Source organism: Cyrtonyx montezumae, unplaced genomic scaffold (assembly GCF_038088225.1).
Source record: "Cyrtonyx montezumae isolate F1298 unplaced genomic scaffold, pur_monq_1.0 scaffold_16, whole genome shotgun sequence".
In the NCBI taxonomy this organism is placed as follows: domain Eukaryota; kingdom Metazoa; phylum Chordata; class Aves; order Galliformes; family Odontophoridae; genus Cyrtonyx; species Cyrtonyx montezumae.
In genome coordinates, this window is record NW_027071892.1 from 14192567 (window position 1) to 14211524 (window position 18958).

General features: G+C 41.7%; 1 protein-coding gene across 5 annotated transcripts in view; it reads right to left on the minus strand.

Annotated features, from left to right (window-relative positions):
* Positions 1–1371: 1371 nt before the first annotated feature.
* Positions 1372–18958, minus strand: part of TRRAP (transformation/transcription domain associated protein) — a 71563-nt gene continuing 53976 nt past the window's right edge. For all 5 annotated transcript variants that reach the window (XM_065732948.1, XM_065732951.1, XM_065732949.1 and 2 more), the window contains exons 61-71: positions 17732–17933; positions 17354–17518; positions 15745–15835; positions 14520–14719; positions 13885–14146; positions 9012–9237; positions 8240–8457; positions 6020–6204; positions 3739–3942; positions 3037–3231; positions 1372–1902 (exon numbers count right to left, since the gene is read on the minus strand). In XM_065732948.1, the coding sequence (XP_065589020.1) occupies positions 1618–1902; positions 3037–3231; positions 3739–3942; positions 6020–6204; positions 8240–8457; positions 9012–9237; positions 13885–14146; positions 14520–14719; positions 15745–15835; positions 17354–17518; positions 17732–17933 (2233 nt within the window). In that variant the 3' untranslated portion in view covers positions 1372–1617. The remainder of the gene's footprint in view (positions 1903–3036; positions 3232–3738; positions 3943–6019; positions 6205–8239; positions 8458–9011; positions 9238–13884; positions 14147–14519; positions 14720–15744; positions 15836–17353; positions 17519–17731; positions 17934–18958) is intronic.

An 18958-nucleotide genomic window follows, 5' to 3' on the forward strand; every position in this document is an offset into this window, starting at 1 on the left:
ACGGAAGGTTTTAGCAGAGCTCTGATGTGACAATCTTCCAGCCCCGTTGGTTCCACTCACGACTGCAAAGGTAAAAGGAACAGGTTATTTTGCATCTCTGTCCGACACCCATGGAAGGCACACGTTGCTTCTGCTCCCCACAGATGATGACTTAATTACAGCCTTACCTACTGCACGCCCTGACCTGCAGGGAGCCACCGAGTTCCACGACGATCACCTGGGAGCTCCCCCACCATCCGTGCCATGCAGAAATCCCCCCTTCCTCAGAGACAGCTCAGCACTGACCAGCAGTGATTAACTCCATCGTGCAACTCACGTTGCTTGGAAACCTCGAGAGAAATCTTTTGACATCTTATTAAATTTTCTTAAAAAATACAAAGAGAAAGATCCATCCTTCACTGTGGTTCAAAACCACGTTTCTATGGGAGTTGCAGAAAACCCCCACTAGAGTTCATCTCCGTTTATAATGTTGACCTCTGAGCAATTACTGCAAAGCTGTAAGACAAAACCTACGTCCTACCTCTTCAAAAACAAACTACTCACATGCACGTCTCACTACTGCAGCTCTCACCTTGTAATGCTCAGGCTATTTTAGTTTAAAGATCACCGTTGCTCTTTGGGTCTTTTCAACTTCTGCCACAGCTCCGTGTTAAAAAAGTACCCTAAATAAAATGAATGTCATGGAGAGGTGTTTTTTTTAATATTTATTTTGAAAAAATCACTCTGTACAAATTTAACATTCTCAGCACGGAGGATTTATAAAAATGCTAACACAACAGAAGGACTCGAGTGAAACATTAAACTCCTCTCTTCTTAAATTACAGAGAAACAGGTTCATTCTAAAGGAGCTATTGTAATTCTAAACATTAAAAAAAGAGAGCACTTGGTAAGATTTATCTTTTTTATCTATTGCAGTCAAATACAGGTATCAACAGATGATTTTTCCTTTTTATAAGCTTTCCCTCCCAACACTGCCCACAGCTGAACCAAATGCCCCAAATGGTTGCACTTCTACTGTACACAGCTCGTGCTCCAGGGAAAGCTAGCACGGCCCGAGTGTCCTTTTCTCAGTGCCCAACAAAAAGATGCCTCTGTACATTTGGTACAAAATTCTCTGTACAACCCAAATTTGCTCATGTGAATTTCCGAAGCAAACTAAAGGAGGAGGACTGACCGAGGCCTTCCATTTGGTGCCGTGAAGGAAATAAGTAAAATTTCACAAAGTAAAATCCAGGAACTGAGAATCCTGTCTGTTTGAATTATCACTGTATAAAAACGTCATACGCTGTAGATTATTAGGAATGGCAAATCCTAAATCTAACAGTGCTAGTCTTACAGTCCCATCATAAAATAAGATTTTTCTGTATATCGTTAAGTTTCCTTCCCTAATTTTAAGCTATTTGCAAAAGTTGCCATTGCAAATTAAATGACCCTCATGAAATTAAAAATAGTAAAACTGCCCTATTCCTGTAAGCACAACCAAAACCAAGAGTGACAGAACGCAGTGTGACAGGTAAGCCAAGGTCTGAAAAGGTCTCTTTTTCACATTTTCTTAGCACAGTATATGGCTCACACCACCAACAGCAGCAAAAAAAAAAAGCTATTGCAAATTTCAAGTTACAGCCAGGGGTGCCAGGCAGGATCCATACGACAGAGATTATCCAAGCTATTTGCAGCTGCTACCAGCGTGTTCACTTTGCTTTCTCCTCCTTCAAACTGAGCGAGGTTATGAAGTCGCGTCATGATAGCGGTGACTGCTTTCTGAACCAGTGAGACCAGCTGCTGGCTGTCCATGTTCTCAGGCTGTCCAGCTGCTGAGAGCGGAGAGGAGGTGTCCTCCTGTGTCTTTTTGTGCCATGCAATTATTTCATCCCGCAGCACAGTTTTTAGGATACCATCCACCTACACGGGGGAGAAAAATCATACTGTCACACTTAACCTCAAGAAGCAGCAGCACTGCATGACAGATTTTACACTTAATATTGGTCAACACACACCAGCCTCTAAAACAAACCTTCAGGTACCTGATCTGAGATAATTTTTCCATTTGCATACAACAAATAAGCATTGTTTAGCATATCTAGATATATTAAATAAATTTTATATCCTTAAAAAAAAAGGATTAATCAAGTGTAAAAGGAATTCCTCTTATGTCCAGAACTCAGACAACCTAACTCAATAACAAGCACGTCCCTAAATGAGCTGGGCACCCATCACTCCAAAAAGAGTAAATGGGCACCTGTGCTCTCATCCTGTAAATTCAATATGAGAAGTGTGATTGGGCTTACACCATCTGAGTGAACAAATTACAGACCAGCTCTGCAAACTCATCTGCATGTATAGACACGGCTTTGTAAGATAAAATGATGAGTTATTTAAAAAAAATAAGCTAACCTTTCTATATTACAAAGAAAAAAAATCATTTTAGGATATTTTCCATCTTTCAAAATGTAACTAGCTCCCACTATAGCTGCAGTACGTTCCGTGCAACGTCGTTCTGGTGCAAATTGCTGCCTAAGTGCAAGATGCCTCATTTTTGGAAAGCATTAGAATTTAAAAGGAAGTTAGACAATTTCTTTAGAGAACTACACCCTGCTAAGAGCTAGAATCCATCAAAGGAACAATGTATCTTGAGCATTCTGCTCTGCTAACAAAGGCCAAACACATTTCTATTCACAGTATATTATGAAGATTCTAACTGATGTTGCATTTGTCATTTTACTACCTACCACTGCCAGGACGTGTAGGGATTTATGAGGCCACAGCACTGAAACAATCAGCCTGAATTAACATGCTTCAACAGCAAAAAAAAAAAGAAAAAGAAATTCAGGGTACAATTACACCTATCTTCCTCCTATTCTTCCCCAAAAGACAAAGGCTTCAGCTGCTCTTGTGACGACCTTGGGGTAAGGCTTCAGAACATAAATACAAGGCGCCCAGTTTCTACCTTGAGCGAGAACGTGCAGCTCAGCTCATCCCTGCCCAAGTCACACGTGCAAATTAAAATGCAAACAGCTTCTGGAAAGGGGTGCAAACCTTAAAGTTTGGCTGTGCAAAGCAGCGAGCCACCGCGATCATGGAGGCGGTCAGAGGGCCCGACACCCCGATGGTGGTCAGGAACTCGGAGATGTTGGGGGTGAGGCGGAACGGGACCGGCCTGTTGGCGTCCAGGTCTCCCGTGGCATCGTTAATGTCGAAGCGAAAGTACGCCACGTTGAGCTTGCCAGTGTCCTGGGTGGAAAACCAAAAGGCACAGAAGTCGTCAGCAGAGCAGATTTGAAGACTTTAGTAGAGAAAAGGTGGTACGTATTAAGGTGGCCGTGGGGTTAAAACAGAGAACTCACTATCATTAGGAGTTGTAGCTCGGCACAACGTCAACGCAAAGAAGCACGTTCTCCTTCCAAAAAATTACCCTCTGAAGTTTTATTGTGTTGCTGTGGTTTATTAAGCTGTTTGGCACACGTATCTATCCAAAGCAACGTGTTTGAAGAAAGACTAGAGGCTTCTCAGACACTTACAGCGACAGCTCCAATATCTGTGACCAACTTTACAGACTGTGTTCTACACTCTAACCACAGAAAGAGGACAGAGCTGTTGGCAACGTGGTCTGCAGTTTAACCCACCATCTGCACGACGTATCAAATGAAAACCTACTGCATACACTGTTAATTGTGCATCTCACGTTCCCATTTTGACTCATTTGATCAAAAAACACAGCATGGACAAAATAAAGCATACCTGTGCTATCTGCAGCATTTCAGGGTTGAGTCTGTTCAGATGAAAGATGAATTCTGCGAAGCCAATCAGGGCTAACTGAATAGTGAACATCTTTCGGAACGTCCAGTAATCCGTAGCATTGGGGAAAGTATGTAAAGCCCACTCCTTCAGCATGCTGCGTGGCACCATGTTACTCTGCACTTCCTTAAGTATATCTCTGAGAACCTACACGTGGAAAATATTATTTGAAAGAGTTCATTTTTACTGTCGCCTTTAGCAACAACCATGCCAAAAGCAACGACCAAACCGTGCTGAACTGCTGTGCCCCACGGTAGGGAAATATCCTCAACTTTGAGGCTTTTAATCCAACAACATGCCCTGATTTCCTTATCAAAATACACATGACATTTGACAAGTCCATCGCCTGCACAGCTGCCAAATAATCTCCATCTTACAAGACTAAACTTTTAATAAAGCCAAAGAAGCTGTAGATCTGCAGTCAGCCTGACGTGAGAAAACCTGAGACCGAGAAGTTATGCACTGATTGAAATATCTTCTACTCAAACCTTCCTAGAAAATCAGAAATAAACTGAAGAGACATTCAGTCACAGTGCAGCGCTTCCTTAAGGCCAACACACCCCACTGTTGTTGCTTTTTTAGCTTCAGTGCATCTGTCAGCAATAAAATAGCATCCTCTGCTTAAGTCTGAATACTTCTGTGTGTTAATAGTAATACTTATTTCCAACCTCAGTCACCAGGATGCTGAAGACTACTGAAGGTGAGCAGCCCTGAAATGAAAATTCATTTTCCCACGTAAGGTCCCCTCAGTGAAAGATCCCCTGTTGTCAGTGAAGGATGTGAACATCGCTCAGCTCTGAAGTGACAGACGTTCTGGAGCCTGCTTAATTCCTCTGAATTTCAAAGGGTTTGGGACAAAATCCTGATGTGAAATAAAGTGACAAAGGTTGCTGCTCAGACAGCATGTTACTGAGCAAAAGGCAGAGCAAGAACAGGGACACGGAGTCTTGCCATAACTGGTCTGCAACAAATGAAAACATTGCCAGCAGCCTGGGTCTGTTCTCACTCTCAGGTGATGGCTGAAGGCAGCTCAGGGACACCGCTGGCAGGAGGAGCAGAGCGTGCACAGGTACAGCTGCAATTAAGTGGGCTTTTTTGGAAGGCATTCCACCAACAGCAAAGCACAGAGATGTGAAATGACACTTGGGATCTACTTAGACTGTAACCTAAAAACTGGGCAGATTCTCCGTACACAGAGCAGTTTACTAGACAAGGTAAAAGACTTTTATTTCAGGAGGAAACTCACTGTAAAATAATTTATAACAGCAAAAAATACTTCAAAAATGTAAAGAGAAAAATGAACACATCCCTCAGTTTTTAAGTGAACAATGAGCAATGACTTTTCCCTGGATGTAAACATATGCAGTTTACCAAAAGATTTCATTACCGGAGCATATCCTGGCCTAATTAAATAGAAAAAGAAGTAAAGCTAGGATATGTCCCATTGCACCAGGAAGAATGACAGTCAAACTGACTTCAGTTCCACGGCTGTTACAGGGTTTCATAATCTGAAGAAAAATCCTCAAAATAGAGCAGATGTTACGTAACACTTTGTCTCATTTCCTAAAAGAAAACATTCTCCAAACAATGTCTGTGACATACCGTGTACTTCCTAACAGCTCTATTTGACACGGGACTAGCATTTGATGTGAGAACTTGCATTAACCTTGAGATTAAAAACCACAAAATAACCTTATTTATCAGCATTGGATGTTCGATGGAGGTCAGCGAGGCGGACGTTGCTATTTTCCAAGTACTGTCATTCTGTAGGGTGACACTCATCCGCTGTTTCTGGTTGATTTGGGTGGAATGAATCCACGGCCAGTTTCAGGATGAACAGATGAGGAAGCTGGCATCACGTGCCACGCTCTAACTGCTTGTGCAAATTAGGAAGATGAAATAGGAATGCTTTTCCCATGTTATCAATTCATTATTTGCAAAGCATTATACAAAAGGGCCTAAAAGTAATGAATCCTTCATCTGCTTCCAGCTGCAGCTCCCCAGCACAACCCTCAGCACAAATACAGCTTCTTGGATGCTTTCAAAGATACTCCAAAATGCCAACGAGGTACAGGAACACTGGAAGTAAAAACACCACAGAGAAATGCAAACCTCCTCTGTGAAACACCTCTGTCTCCTTTCCCATGGGAGGGAGTTGAACACACTGCAGCAAAGCCCTCAAGAAAAAAAAACCTTGATTAAAACTGATTATATGTTCTAATACCTGATGGCTAGCTTGGGTCCCCCGTGCCTGCACCGTTGCTAGCCTGTCGTAGTATCGAGAAATGGGGTTGTCATGCTCGATGCCCTTCTTGGCACAGCGCTGCTTATAGATCTCCACCAGAGACAGAGAGGAGGGATTGTCCTCCACCAGACGCATCTGCGGGGACACGGCCACGACGCGCGGCACTGCGGGCGACACAGAGCACAGCAGTCAGACCTGTGCACAGGGACCTGCAGAGCAGCTCCCAGCCCTCAGACACTGCTGATAACCAGCTGAAGGGAATCGGGAGGAAACCGTTACTGTGCTCGTCGCTAATTCACGAGCTTGGCTGAAAAGAAAGCAAGTGCGACCGTTTTGTTTTTATTTAACTTAACGACACATCTTAATTATTTTAGGAGGAAAAAGCCAACAGAACGAGCACTCCACTCTTCCTACTTTACCTGCAGAAAAGAGGGCAAACAGGCACTGGTGATTACATGACACCAGCATCAGTTCATAAAGAAGAAAAGTGCTAAACTCAGTGCACAGTGTTTAACACAACACGCAGAAAGTGGGGGTGAAATCTAAAGATAGCTGAGCAATAGAAGTTTAAAGTGACAGTGCTTGAAAATAACTAGGGGAAAACAAAGTGAACTGTTCAATAACAAGAGAACTTAAGTCACCGAGCTCTTCCTTTGGGAGCAGTACACCTGCAAGAGCCCTACCTGCACGTGAATGGTGCTTCCCAAATGCATCACCCTCGTGCGTCCTACGCGTGCAGAACACGTGCACTCACATCCAGAGAGACAAGGCCTCTCCCAGCACAAGCTGGGGACCTCAGCGGGACTGCTGGAAAGTGGGCTCTGCTTGGCAGCAGCCTGTTCTCTCACTGCTTCCTTCAGAAGCTGTAATAACCAACCTCAGGAATACAGGAAAAATGTTACTCAAATGCCTTTAGATTGTTTGATGCAATTTCTTCAATTGTAAAGAAAAAAATGCATTCCACAGAAAGAGTGTTAACGAGCTCTTTCTTCTGGCCTTCCTCCATTACCCTCTGGCAGCAGAGAAAGAACTTCTTCAGGTTTTTTTAAATAGTATCAAACCACAAAGTACAGGATTACTGCCAAAAAGACTGCAGTTTAAAAACAACAGTTTGAAGGAAAATACATTACTTTCCTAACTGTACTATATAAAGGATGTGTCAGTGGCTTTTTTTCCTTTTAAATGATACCTCAAGGCTCTATCTACTTCTTTCTCACATCTTGGCCTCAGAATGATGTCGAAGTGTCTTCACATATATACATAATATATTCACCCTTTGTTACAACAAAGCCTTTGACTTCTACATCTTAGACTCATTAAAGCTAGATCACAATAATGCACTTCTAGCTCTGTAACTGCAGCTTGCATCATCTGGCCACTGCTCCTGAGAGCAAGTTCACATTAAGAGATACAGTGTGCACAGAAGGAAAGGCTGATAAAGCCAGACTGTGTTAAATTTGGATCTAAGGATTTTGTAAAAAGCCAAGAGCAAAGCAGCAGCATGCCTTGCTGTCTTCAATTCAAATTCCCACTATCCATAATATATTTTCTGCTCACCAGCGAAGGATTATTAGAATTGACTAATGTACAGAACTCATTTATATGAAGTGAGTGAGTGATTCAATGACCTTCTGAGAAGTATTTCGTATTTTTATGAAGTTATTACATAGCTGTAAGACAGAACTCTGTAATATCTGGAAAACACGAGTGCTTAACTCATTGAAGGCAGTCCCACTACACTTGAATCACAAACAAATCAGCAAAAAGGGAAAGATGCACAAGGAAAGAGAAAGAATTAAGACTGTGCTCTATTCACTTATTCACTGGGACCTTTTTAGTACACGAGTACTTTAGCAATTTGTACACACAGATCATACTGGAACCTTCCACACCTCCCCTCATTAAGGCCTCCCTGACATCAGGTTGCTAACTTGGCTACGTGCAGGCCCTGCCAGGTGGTGCTGTTGGCAATGCATGCTTTCCAATACTTGTTACTCACTAGTGAACTTTATACCATGAATGATGTGCATTATGTCTTCTAAGAGCATTCTACATCACATACATCAGCTTCACTTCTTCACTGAGGTGTTAACAATGCCAGAAAACACTCACCACTCAGATGAGTGAACAACAGTACCTGAGGGTATATTAAAAATAAAATAAAATAAAATAAAAGAATAGAGTCCCTCTTTCCAGTACCTGTAAAAAACAGATGTCTTTTGGTGGTTTCCTTCCTCTTCTCTAAACAGGGGTTCAGAAGGCGAAGCAGCTGTAAGACACGCTCCTCTCTGCGGGACTCTGTCAGGCAAGCATCGTTCATTACCAGATACGGGTAAATCTTTCCATTGTGGCCTCGGATGTAGAGCCTCCTGGCTGCAGTGTTGTGTTTCTGAACTATCTCCACTCTGGGCATAAACCTACCAAGAGGAAAGGGAGATTACAGCCCGTGAGCTCGTCTCCTCTGGTATCAGATAGCAACGTAAAAAAAACAGAAAACAAGCAAAGGAATAATGCAGAGCAACTGTGAAACAATAGTCTGGGTATTTACTATCCAGTTAACGCTAGATTTCTGTTTGTCAGTCAAGTGGTTTTGTCTCTTAGTTCTTAGGCAAAATTAATCATTCGATGAGATCCCAATCTCTGCTTTGAAGAGTAGTCCCTCTATTGTCCATAACAGCAGAGGCACTCTCAAATAACATCAACATTAAACAAACCCAGCATAATCATTGTATCGCAATCGAGAGGTGTCGTGGGGAGATGTGACACTACCAGAGGAGGAGGAAGGAGCAACCTCAGCTCTTATAACAAAGCATGACTCTGCATATGTTATTTAATGCATGAAATGCACTAAATACAGCTAACACACTAAACAGCACAGCAGCTGCTTCTGCAGCATGGATGGGAGGAGAACATTTTCACTTTCTTCTCCATCTGCAGAATTTATAACTACCCCTTCCCTGCTGGAGTTTACCTGGCTATCTTGATGTAGTAATGCGTTGGCTTTGGCATAAGGAATTCTCCAGGTATTTCTACTTCGGCAGTTTGAGCTGAAAAATTGCTTAGAAAGCGACACTTCTCCTCTATGAGGAAAAACTTGGGAAGCTGTTTAGTTTTTGCCTCCAGAATTTTGATCCACTTCTTCAGTTTCGAGATGAGATTGTGAAGTTTCATTGACCCCGGAACACTGAAGTCAAAGTCTAAAAGGGAAAAATACACACATACCCTTAGCATTCTGAATTCCACAGAGTGAACTTAACCAAACATTAGAGGTCTGTGCTTTAGATGAGACTCTCAGCCACGTGCCCTGGAACAAAATACTTTTAGCAGTCCCCCACACCACACACACACCTACAATGAAGAAAACAGGTTTTTAAAGCACTGCATTGGTCTAGAATACTTTAGTTATAGGGAACATTACATCATAAATTCAGCAGCTGGCACATGGAAGGGAAGACACACTACCGCCCAAGTGTGTCACAGGGACGTGGTGAACACAAAACCCTGGCACACACTGCCACTGCAGGTCCAGAGAAACACGGGAGAGGAACGAGGATCACAACAGAGGAGTCAGAGCTCGAATGGTACAGAATCACACAACAGCAACAACACTGCCAGGGGGTGCTGGAGGAGAACAAGTCCTACTAATTAAGGGTGTGACAAACATGGAAGAGAGCTGCACTACCTCTGAAAGGTAACGGTGAATATTTCACTTCTACAGAAAACACTATTAAAATTCTAAAGCTATATACAGCTTAAACCTATCAGACTCCACTACGTTCTATTACCAATCTACTATAGCTTGAAATTATTTCCTATTAATTAGTAAACCGTGAGCTTCAAGAGCTTCGTGTTTTGCAGCCAGGAGAACAAAAATACACAGTGGGAATTGCATTTAGCTGTCCACAGAGAGCAAGCAGGCAGACTGCACAGAGAAAACATCCTAATGAACCACAGGATTCGGTCAGATCACTTAGCAGAAGAGGAAAGGAACTGTCGATTCGAGTCTAGCACTTCAGTTTTCTGCCTGTTCCATTCAAAGGGATTGGTTTATTTTGTATTAGCAGAGCCCTCTTACTTTTGAAAAGAATGGGAGAACCTGAACTGAGGATACAATGCAAAATCTGCGAGCAGCTTCAGGACAAGAAGTAAAGCTGTTCTCCTGATCCGAGCTGGAAGAACAACTCATCATTCTTACCCCACTGGGTAACAACCACATGCCACCACAGTTAGGTATGACAGTCTTGGCACAGTGACACCGTGCTAGGGGCTCTCAGTGCAACTAACATTCTCCCAGGGCAGCACTGCATGCTCCAGCCCACACACCAGTCATGGCACAAGGGCAGCACAAAGGGACAGCAGCACGCAGGTACAGAGGGAACACAAATGTACCACGGAAACAAATGAAACTGATGTTCAGCACTTCAGGATCACAGTGCTGAGACTAAGTACAGTCTGTAAGAAGATGAGTCCCTGAGAACACGGAGCCCAGCACCCTTTACCACGCACCCACGATGCTGACGTGCAGAAATCAGGAGTATTCAGTAGTCCTCCCTTGTCTTTTTCTACCTGCTAGGAGCAGCAGTTCAGTTGCCAAGTGCTGTCAGATGCTCATTAGAATCCCACGGCTGCCCTCCAGTGAGCACTGAGGGTACAGCACTGAGCTGTCCATCTCCTGACTGCCCAAAGCACAGGAAAGCAGCCCAAAAACTGCACCCGATTTGTGCACTGCTGTGCAACACCAAAGCAGTAAAAAAGAAATACATAATGTTGGTGCCTAGTAAGTTAATAACAATAAAATAAAAATTAAATAACATTATGTTAATTAAATGAATGGTAATAATAAGGCATTTAGTTCACCATAGGAATAGGTCCTATTTGTTATAAAGGTCCGTTTTAGGATTTTGTCATTTCGTTTCCCAGCAGCAGATGGGAAAAAAAAAGAAGTTTCATTAGTTTAATTAAAAATAGTACTACTAATATATATCTATATATACGCACACACACCCTTCTGCTATACAGGCACAAAGTAGTCATCCTTGCTCCTAATAACAGCTAATTAATGCTCTTGGCACCAGCAGTCGTTCATTTGCAAGACCTGAGAGGTTCTTCTGCCACAGACACAATGGGGTTCTGTTGAAGGAAGCCCAGGAGCCAAGGGTCACCATGCAAAGAGCCAGGACAGCCTCCCAGCACTGAAACTGAAGCTGAACTCCAGAGGGAAGTTCAATCCCTTGTACACACCATGCTGAAGAAGATCCAAGCACTGTTCAAAAGCAAGAGCTGTCTATAATTCTTCAGACATGAAATTACTTAAGAGCTTTCTGAAGGGTTCTTCTTAATGCCCTAATAATTTTGGGGCAGCACCAGAAAACAAGGAGAACCTCAGTGACAGTTAAGAAAGAGGAATAAGTCAGGTCCAGAAAACCAAGGCTAGGAAGATCAGACCGAGGACAAATGAGATGCTAACTCCATTCTCTGCATACCATCCTTACACCTAGAAATGACAAGAGCAAAGAAGGAACAGGTGCCTGAGCAATGCTAGGCTTCCTCAGGAGAAAGGAGGCCAGGAGGACACCACCAAAGTCATGCCAACACTTCAAAAAGCTCACAGCTATAGCACAACTGTTCCACCTCCCTCTGCCCACACTTCACACAGACTGAGGGCTTCAAGAAGCCTCCTCCTGAGTGCAGCTTCCATTCACAGCAGAGCTCTGTGTGAGGTGCCACAGCCCTCAACAACATCACCCTGCCCCTTTAGGGCATCTTTTGGAGTTTTCCACCCGTACATGGCTTGACTGGAGAGAGGGCAGCAGGAAGAAGCAGGGATCCAACCTCTGAACTCTCATCTGCCCTTGACAGAAGTGTTGAGGCCGTTTCTCTCCTCCTTTGCTGCTGAGTGCTCTCAGGGGAGCATTTCTCACTATATATGCCTGCTCTTTGATGCCAAAAGTTTGCAGAGAAGGACTGAAGGAACACAGAACAGACGGACAAAGAGCTATGAATGTGAAGCTTCAGAAAGAAAGAAAAATCAAAGTAAAATTTGGTTTTAAAACGAATAATGTTTGGGAGGAAAGAGATGACCTATGAGAACTTCAGCGGTCTGGTTGGATGCTGACAACATCCTTCAACTACAGGAAATGGTGAGGGTTCCTGAGGACTCCTACCAGGGTCAAGGCACAGCTCTGAAGGCACTGGAGGAGATGACATCCATCCACATCTAAACACAGACAGGACTGAGAATCACAGACACAATCCTCCAACTTCCAGTGTGACAAATGGACACAGCAGGCATGATTTACAGATGCTTTCTCATTATCTTAAATCAGCTTTTGGAACGTTCTGTGGGGTAATTAGTCACATTCATTTAGTTATGTACTTGCACTGTTATTGCAAACCTAATCAAAAACTTGCTTTCATTCTCCATGTAATGAACTAAATTGTAGAAATGCAGAAGCACGTTGATCAGTTCAGTTTCATCCACTGCCCTGTGGCTCATTTATGAATTAAACAAACCAATTTAGCAGATGAGAATACAATCAAACCTAGCACTAAAAAGCAGTATTTTAATCCTGTAGACGCTCATGTTTAATTATACCTGAAAAATGAAATGGGAAATCTTCAAAATAATCTTAAAAACCCACAGAGTAATTCCTTGTTATTAAACTGAGGCTCAGTAAGGAAGTGCTTCGCATTAGATGACTTTAAATGATTTTTATGCTCAAGCCTCCATTTTTCTGTGTGTTGTTTCATATCATTCTGTGTAAAAGTTGTGTTTGGAAAGCGCAGCTGAAAACTCCACATGCTATTTATGCACAAGAAGGACATGCAAACAATACACAACAGCACATAAAAGCTGGAAATCCCACCCATGCAATTTTTTTTTTTAAATAAAATTGTAACTGAATCATAACTGAACATTTTTAAGGGTTTTTCTACAAATGTTTGGAAAGAACACCCCAGGCTTTGCACACATGAGCCCACTGCTGTACTCAGCCACAAAATGCCTGAAACCACAGATCCTCCTAACACCTGTATCCTAAAGGAAAGGCACCAAGGCAAAGAACAGAAGTACAGACCAAAAGCACCCTAAGATTGAGCATATCAACACAGAGAGCAATGAAAAAGTGACAGACCTCCTCCTGCAGTGCAGATATATAAAGAGCAAGAACAGATCCAAACTTCTACTGAGCGCTGTGTTTCCCTGTAAGCTTCAAAGACTCACGGAACAGTTCTGCTTTCATTTCCCTTCCCAGCAGCCTTCAGCCATTAAAAATCTAATCATATGGTTCAGGGCTTTCATTATCTGGTGTCATGCAACTGTTGTGCCTCAAAAAGGACGTCGTGCAACATATCGTGTGCACGAGATATGTAGGTCATATCTACAACTGAGCTGCTTGCACAAGATTCCCATCCGATCACCTACTTTCATAATGTTAGCAGTAAAATACTTGGGGAAAAAAAAGAAACGAACAACAAAAAAACACTGTAAATCTACTTGTCAAACTCTGTAAACTCCCTGTGACAGCGTGGACCTCAAATAATTTTACGTTAAAGGAACTTTATGTAAACTGAGAATTCTAAAATGAATAATTAGTCAATGTGAGATTCACATCCGCAGAGGCATCAGCTTGATGCAGGAAGGTGGTGATTTTTAAATCCCCATAAAAGCCAGGATGTTATTTTAACTCATGTCGAATCATTTCAGTCAGAATCCCAGCAGGGAAAGTTGAAAAGCAAATTCAGAAGAATATGTTCACCTAACGCAGTCTGACCCAAATTGCAAAAATATGACAGCTGAGCTTTGTGGGGAAAAATTCCCAGGACATTAAGATGAAAAGAGTCACCTGTTGTGAACTGCCCTTTGAGCTTCTGGAACACGGGATCTTGAGCTGTTGCCTGTGCTCTCCTGGCCAGTGACTCTGAGGCTGCACTGGAAAACATGGTGGACACATTCGACACGTTCTCAAGTCCTACTCCAAAAGTGCTCACTAATTTCTTGACGAAGTTGAGCGTATGTGGTGTGATCTTGGCATCTGAAACAGCTCCACTTTTCTCAAAGGCAACTGAATAGCACTTCGCCAAGCCCTGCTGCAGTTGTCTAAGAACCTAAGGACAAAATAATGACAATAAGGACAAAAAGTCAGAAGGATCAGGTCTTCTGATTTCGTATACAGAAACACTATTAAGACTCTGCCAGAACCACATGTACCACTTTGACAGGAAAGTAACAGAAATGGGATAGCATGTCCATCTGCTCTCTAAATCAAATTTTGTCAGTCTTTGGGAAAGTTATATATTGCTTCCAGAAATAACTAAGCTCTGCAAACTCCAGTCAGAGCAGTCAGTTCTAGGAATGCATCAGTTTTCTAATAAAAAAGAAGCTATGTTTTACTGCTCGGAAGGAACTCTAGAGAAATATTTTGCAGCTAAGATTTCCTTTAAGGATACATACATATGAAGTTGTGTAAAAGCCAGATACCTCTTCATGCCAATTCTCTCTGAACCAGACCATCTGATCTACAATGCCTTCCAGAGAAGACAGAAGTGTTGGGTGTAACTCTCGCTGCATATGCATAATCCGACTGCATCGCCACATCGGTGCTGTGGCTCTGATTGGCCCAGGATCTGAGGCAGAGTGGGACTGATTTCCAACAGAGCTTGGCTGCTGTTGCCCAGAATCTGGAAAGTGGAAAAGTAAAATCAACACAAAAATTCAAGAGAGACTTTACTCTTTACAAACTTAAAACGTGGCTGTGTGAAATAAATGGTTTTGTATTTTGGATTACCCACTGACTTTCAGAACATTTGTCAGTTAAGAAAGAAAACTCAGCTTGCAGTGCTGTTTGGCATTCATTTAGGTCTTCTCAAAGCTTGAGCAACATGGACACTCTTCAAAATCACACAGTCCTTGGTTTTACTGCCAAATCAAGCTCCTGAAATAATGGTCAATATTTCATACAGGAGCAAACTAAGTAAACTCTGTTCATTTTGGCCCCCTCCCTTTCTCAGTGAGATATCTTGCACAACTGCAGGAATAAATACAACTGATGCCAACAACACACATTGCTCCACAGCATAACCCACTAGTAAAACTTGTCTCTTGTGTTACAACTCCTTTGCACAGTTTTGGTTTATCACGACATCCCACCAGTTCAAATAACACCATCTCCCAGTGATCAGAAACCTCACATAACTCACCAGAGCAGTAGCTTGTGGCAGAACTGAGAGGAAGATATGTCATCAGCTACAACTAAATGCATAAGTGGGAATATGAAGAACTAGGCAGAAAAATTTCATGCTAGATACAAGTGTAGTAAAATACTACAGCATGTGAACATATTTTCCTCCTCTGAAAGAGGAGCAAAGAAAAATAAAGCATTTTTAATTAGTGCTCTTCCATATTTGAAATTCAATACTTCTCTACCTAAAATCCAGCAAAGAAAGCATGATTTTGAATAATCACAGTTACATAATAACATAACCTTCTTGGTGAGTATGTTATTCAATACAGATCAATACTTGAAGCGTCTATGGACTTGATGTCATAGAAATGAATTCAAGTGAAGCTCACTGGAATTCTTTTCCCTGGCCTGGAGAAGTTGCTAATTTTCCCAGAGAAGCTATTTTGCCAGTAAAATCAGGAAAAACTGAAAATAATGACTCAGTTAAAGAATGCAAACAATTTCATCGGGTATCGAGCTCACCACTTTTGTAGCGCTCTCGCTGTTCTATCTTCAAGGTCAGATAGAGGGTCCTGATGGGGAAGTAGACAGCCTGGGGATAGACTCGTCCCACCTATTTGGAGATGTACATGCACACATTCCTCATTTAAGGAATACTGACCACACTTAAGACCAACACATACAGATTCTCTGTGTAAACTAATGCAATTCAGTAATAATCAGTTCCTTCTTTTAAATAACAGCTCACGGGAATTAAAGATCTTTTCAGTAACAGAAAACCAAGGAGGATGAAATGGTGACTCCCTCCACACAGTTAAGACATTACCTAATTAGTGCTTCCAGATAGGACTGCTTAATAAATCTGAAAATAGCAAAATGCCAGTGTACCTGGACCAGCTCACTGATCTTACTCATGTACATAATGGAAGAAAAACAGACATAATGACACCAGTTAGACTTTAAATTAGGCCACAATTCCCAGTGAGCCCCACAGTAAGTGATAAGAAAGCCCATTAGAGAGCAACTTTACTCCAGCTAATTGCAGCACTTAACGTAAGGGGATACCAATTGCACCAAAAAAATATTTTAGCTTCCATAATAAAACAACAATAAAAATGGCAAAGGAGATATTAACATCCAGTGTCTCCTCTGAAATATATAAATCTCCCTTTCTATTAAAGGAAAGAGATGTGTCAAAGTTCTGCCCACAATGGAGCACATCTTAAGACACAACCAGAGACTTCTCCAGCCACAGTTTCATTAAATCATGGATTTTTCTCCCCTCCAAATGAGCATGGCAAGCTGTAGATGTCTCACAATGGCACTTCCAGTTTCTGTGCATGCTAAAAGACAGCTTAAACTTGACCATGAGCAGTTACCATCCCTGAAAACAAATCTTAGTAAGCAATAACAAAACAGTATCTAAAAATAATCATCTCATAGTATAAAGGCATGCTGCAAACCAACTTCATGCTGAGATACAGTACACATTCTGTTCTGATTCTGTTTCAGAGCACAGGGCAGTAAAAGCTTAACATTCCAAAGTAAGATTAATCAAAGCTCATTTGTCTTTTCAGAGGTTCAAATCGAGGAAGTCAGATTCCTCACCTATCTCCTGAAACTCTACCCTTCTGTTTCAAGTCACTGTACACACTAGATTTCAAGTGCAAATTTACAGCACCTCTGTAAAGATTTCTGATGGTGACAGAGCACTGACTTTTAAATCAAGACTAAAAAATAAGGAGCTCAAAAGGTCTGTCCTTTACTCACTAGAGCTAGCCATTTTTTCTCTCTCTACTCTTAACATGACAAACATTTAACTGTACATTCCTAAATGTGTACTATATTGTACACAGAAATGTAATAAATAGAATTCCAGAGGGAAATCTAAAACATGTTATGCAAATATGGCATACAATTACACTAGGTTTGGTCTCGTTAAGTATCACTCACTCTGAAAATAAAGTTATTCTGCTTACAGAGAGAAATTAGCATTTATTAAATTATCAACAGTTGCAAGAAATAGCACTTTTTAAACTTTCTTAATTTGCTTCTAAAAATTCTTACATAACTCATCTTGAAAACAAAGATTACAGACAATAAAGAATTGGTGTTCATCTTCTGCAGCTACCTGACTGATGAGGTTCAGGAGGAGTTTCCCCTCTGAGCCAACCAAGCACGTCAACAGCTGCGGAATCCAGGCCAGCCACTGAATGGGTGGGACACCAATGCAGTACTTGTCCACTGCATCTGCTAGTGTGTTCTTATCATCATCAAAACTCAGCAGCCACAGAACCTGAAACAGTTTCAAGCAGACATCTCAGGGCTGGAACAAACTCAACATACACCAACTGGATTATGCAGAAAAAATCCAAGATGACTTCTATGCAATAACTGTACAACAACCATGCATACAGCTTCAACATAAAGTAAAGCTTCTAATCAGCATCTGGTATTTCTCCAATTACACCAACTTGGGCATGCACACACTTGAACATCAGGCCCTTACCTTTGCTAAATACTTTCTTGATTTGCTCTCATTCTGATGACGACACGCATGCAGATAGCAAGTGATGGCTGACACGCCCAGATGAAGCTGTCGTTCCTTCACGAAGATATTTTCCAGGTAATCACCCCACATTGCCCATGCTTTCACTAGGACATCGTGCATCTGGACAGCTGCAGAAAAAGCCTTGTTTGCTTCTTCAGACCTGTGTTGTGACAAGTACGAGTAAGAGTTTCAAACTAACAAAAAACTCACTAAATCACATAGCAGATTTCTGATAGGGTACTCAATTATGTTCTAAACATCCCATGGAATTCTTGCACTAAGTTCTGCAGTAAGGCCTTATGATTGCTTTCTCTTAGCTTTGCTTTATTTCAGCAGCTATGAAAGCAAATGGTTCATAATGAAAACAATTATGCAAATGTTTCAGATCCCTAGATACTCCCTGGAAAACTAAGAGTTCCAGTGCACCGCCATGCAACTCAAGCAACAGAATAAGACTCTAGGGAAAAAAAATGAATAATAAATGATTACACAAAAACAACGGAGTAGGAAGGAGTGAGAAAAAGTGAAATTGAGAAGATATTGCATTAGATATCTTCCGGTGGACTCCACCTTGCTTAACTGTCCTCTCACATAACCTACAATTGAGGTTATCTGGAACGAGTCAGTTCCTCACCCCTAAGCTAAACAGTTATGAAGATGAAAAAAAAAAAGGAGTCTAATCATGCAACTCTTGGATTCACAAAAACAGCAAAGTTTGGTCATTGGGAAGTCCTTTCCGGGCTTCCTCACATGTTCCCATTTCAAGATTTGGCACAATTCATTCCACCATACATACAGCCCCCAAACTGAGGCAGCGTTTCAGGCAGAAGGTTAAAGAATGAGAAAACTGCACAACTGAAACAAAGGAACTTCTAAAGCATTCCAGGATTCCTGTTTAATAGGAATCTCTCTCTTGTAGAATAAGCATTGTAAGAAGCAGTACAAAAAACAGTGATGCTTGCCTGTATTTTTTATATCAAAATATTAGCCTGTAGGATTACAGCGATGAGCTAAAATGATTAGCTGTGAGTCAAAATGATAAAAAGGAACTAACTTTGTCAGTCAGTCGCATACGCATTCATTTCTGTGTTGCACAAATATGCTCATTTCTTTCAGAAGCCTTCTGCACCTTATGCTGAAGTTCTGAAGCCTAGTAGCAAAGCAGCAGGCTGATAAATGACTTTG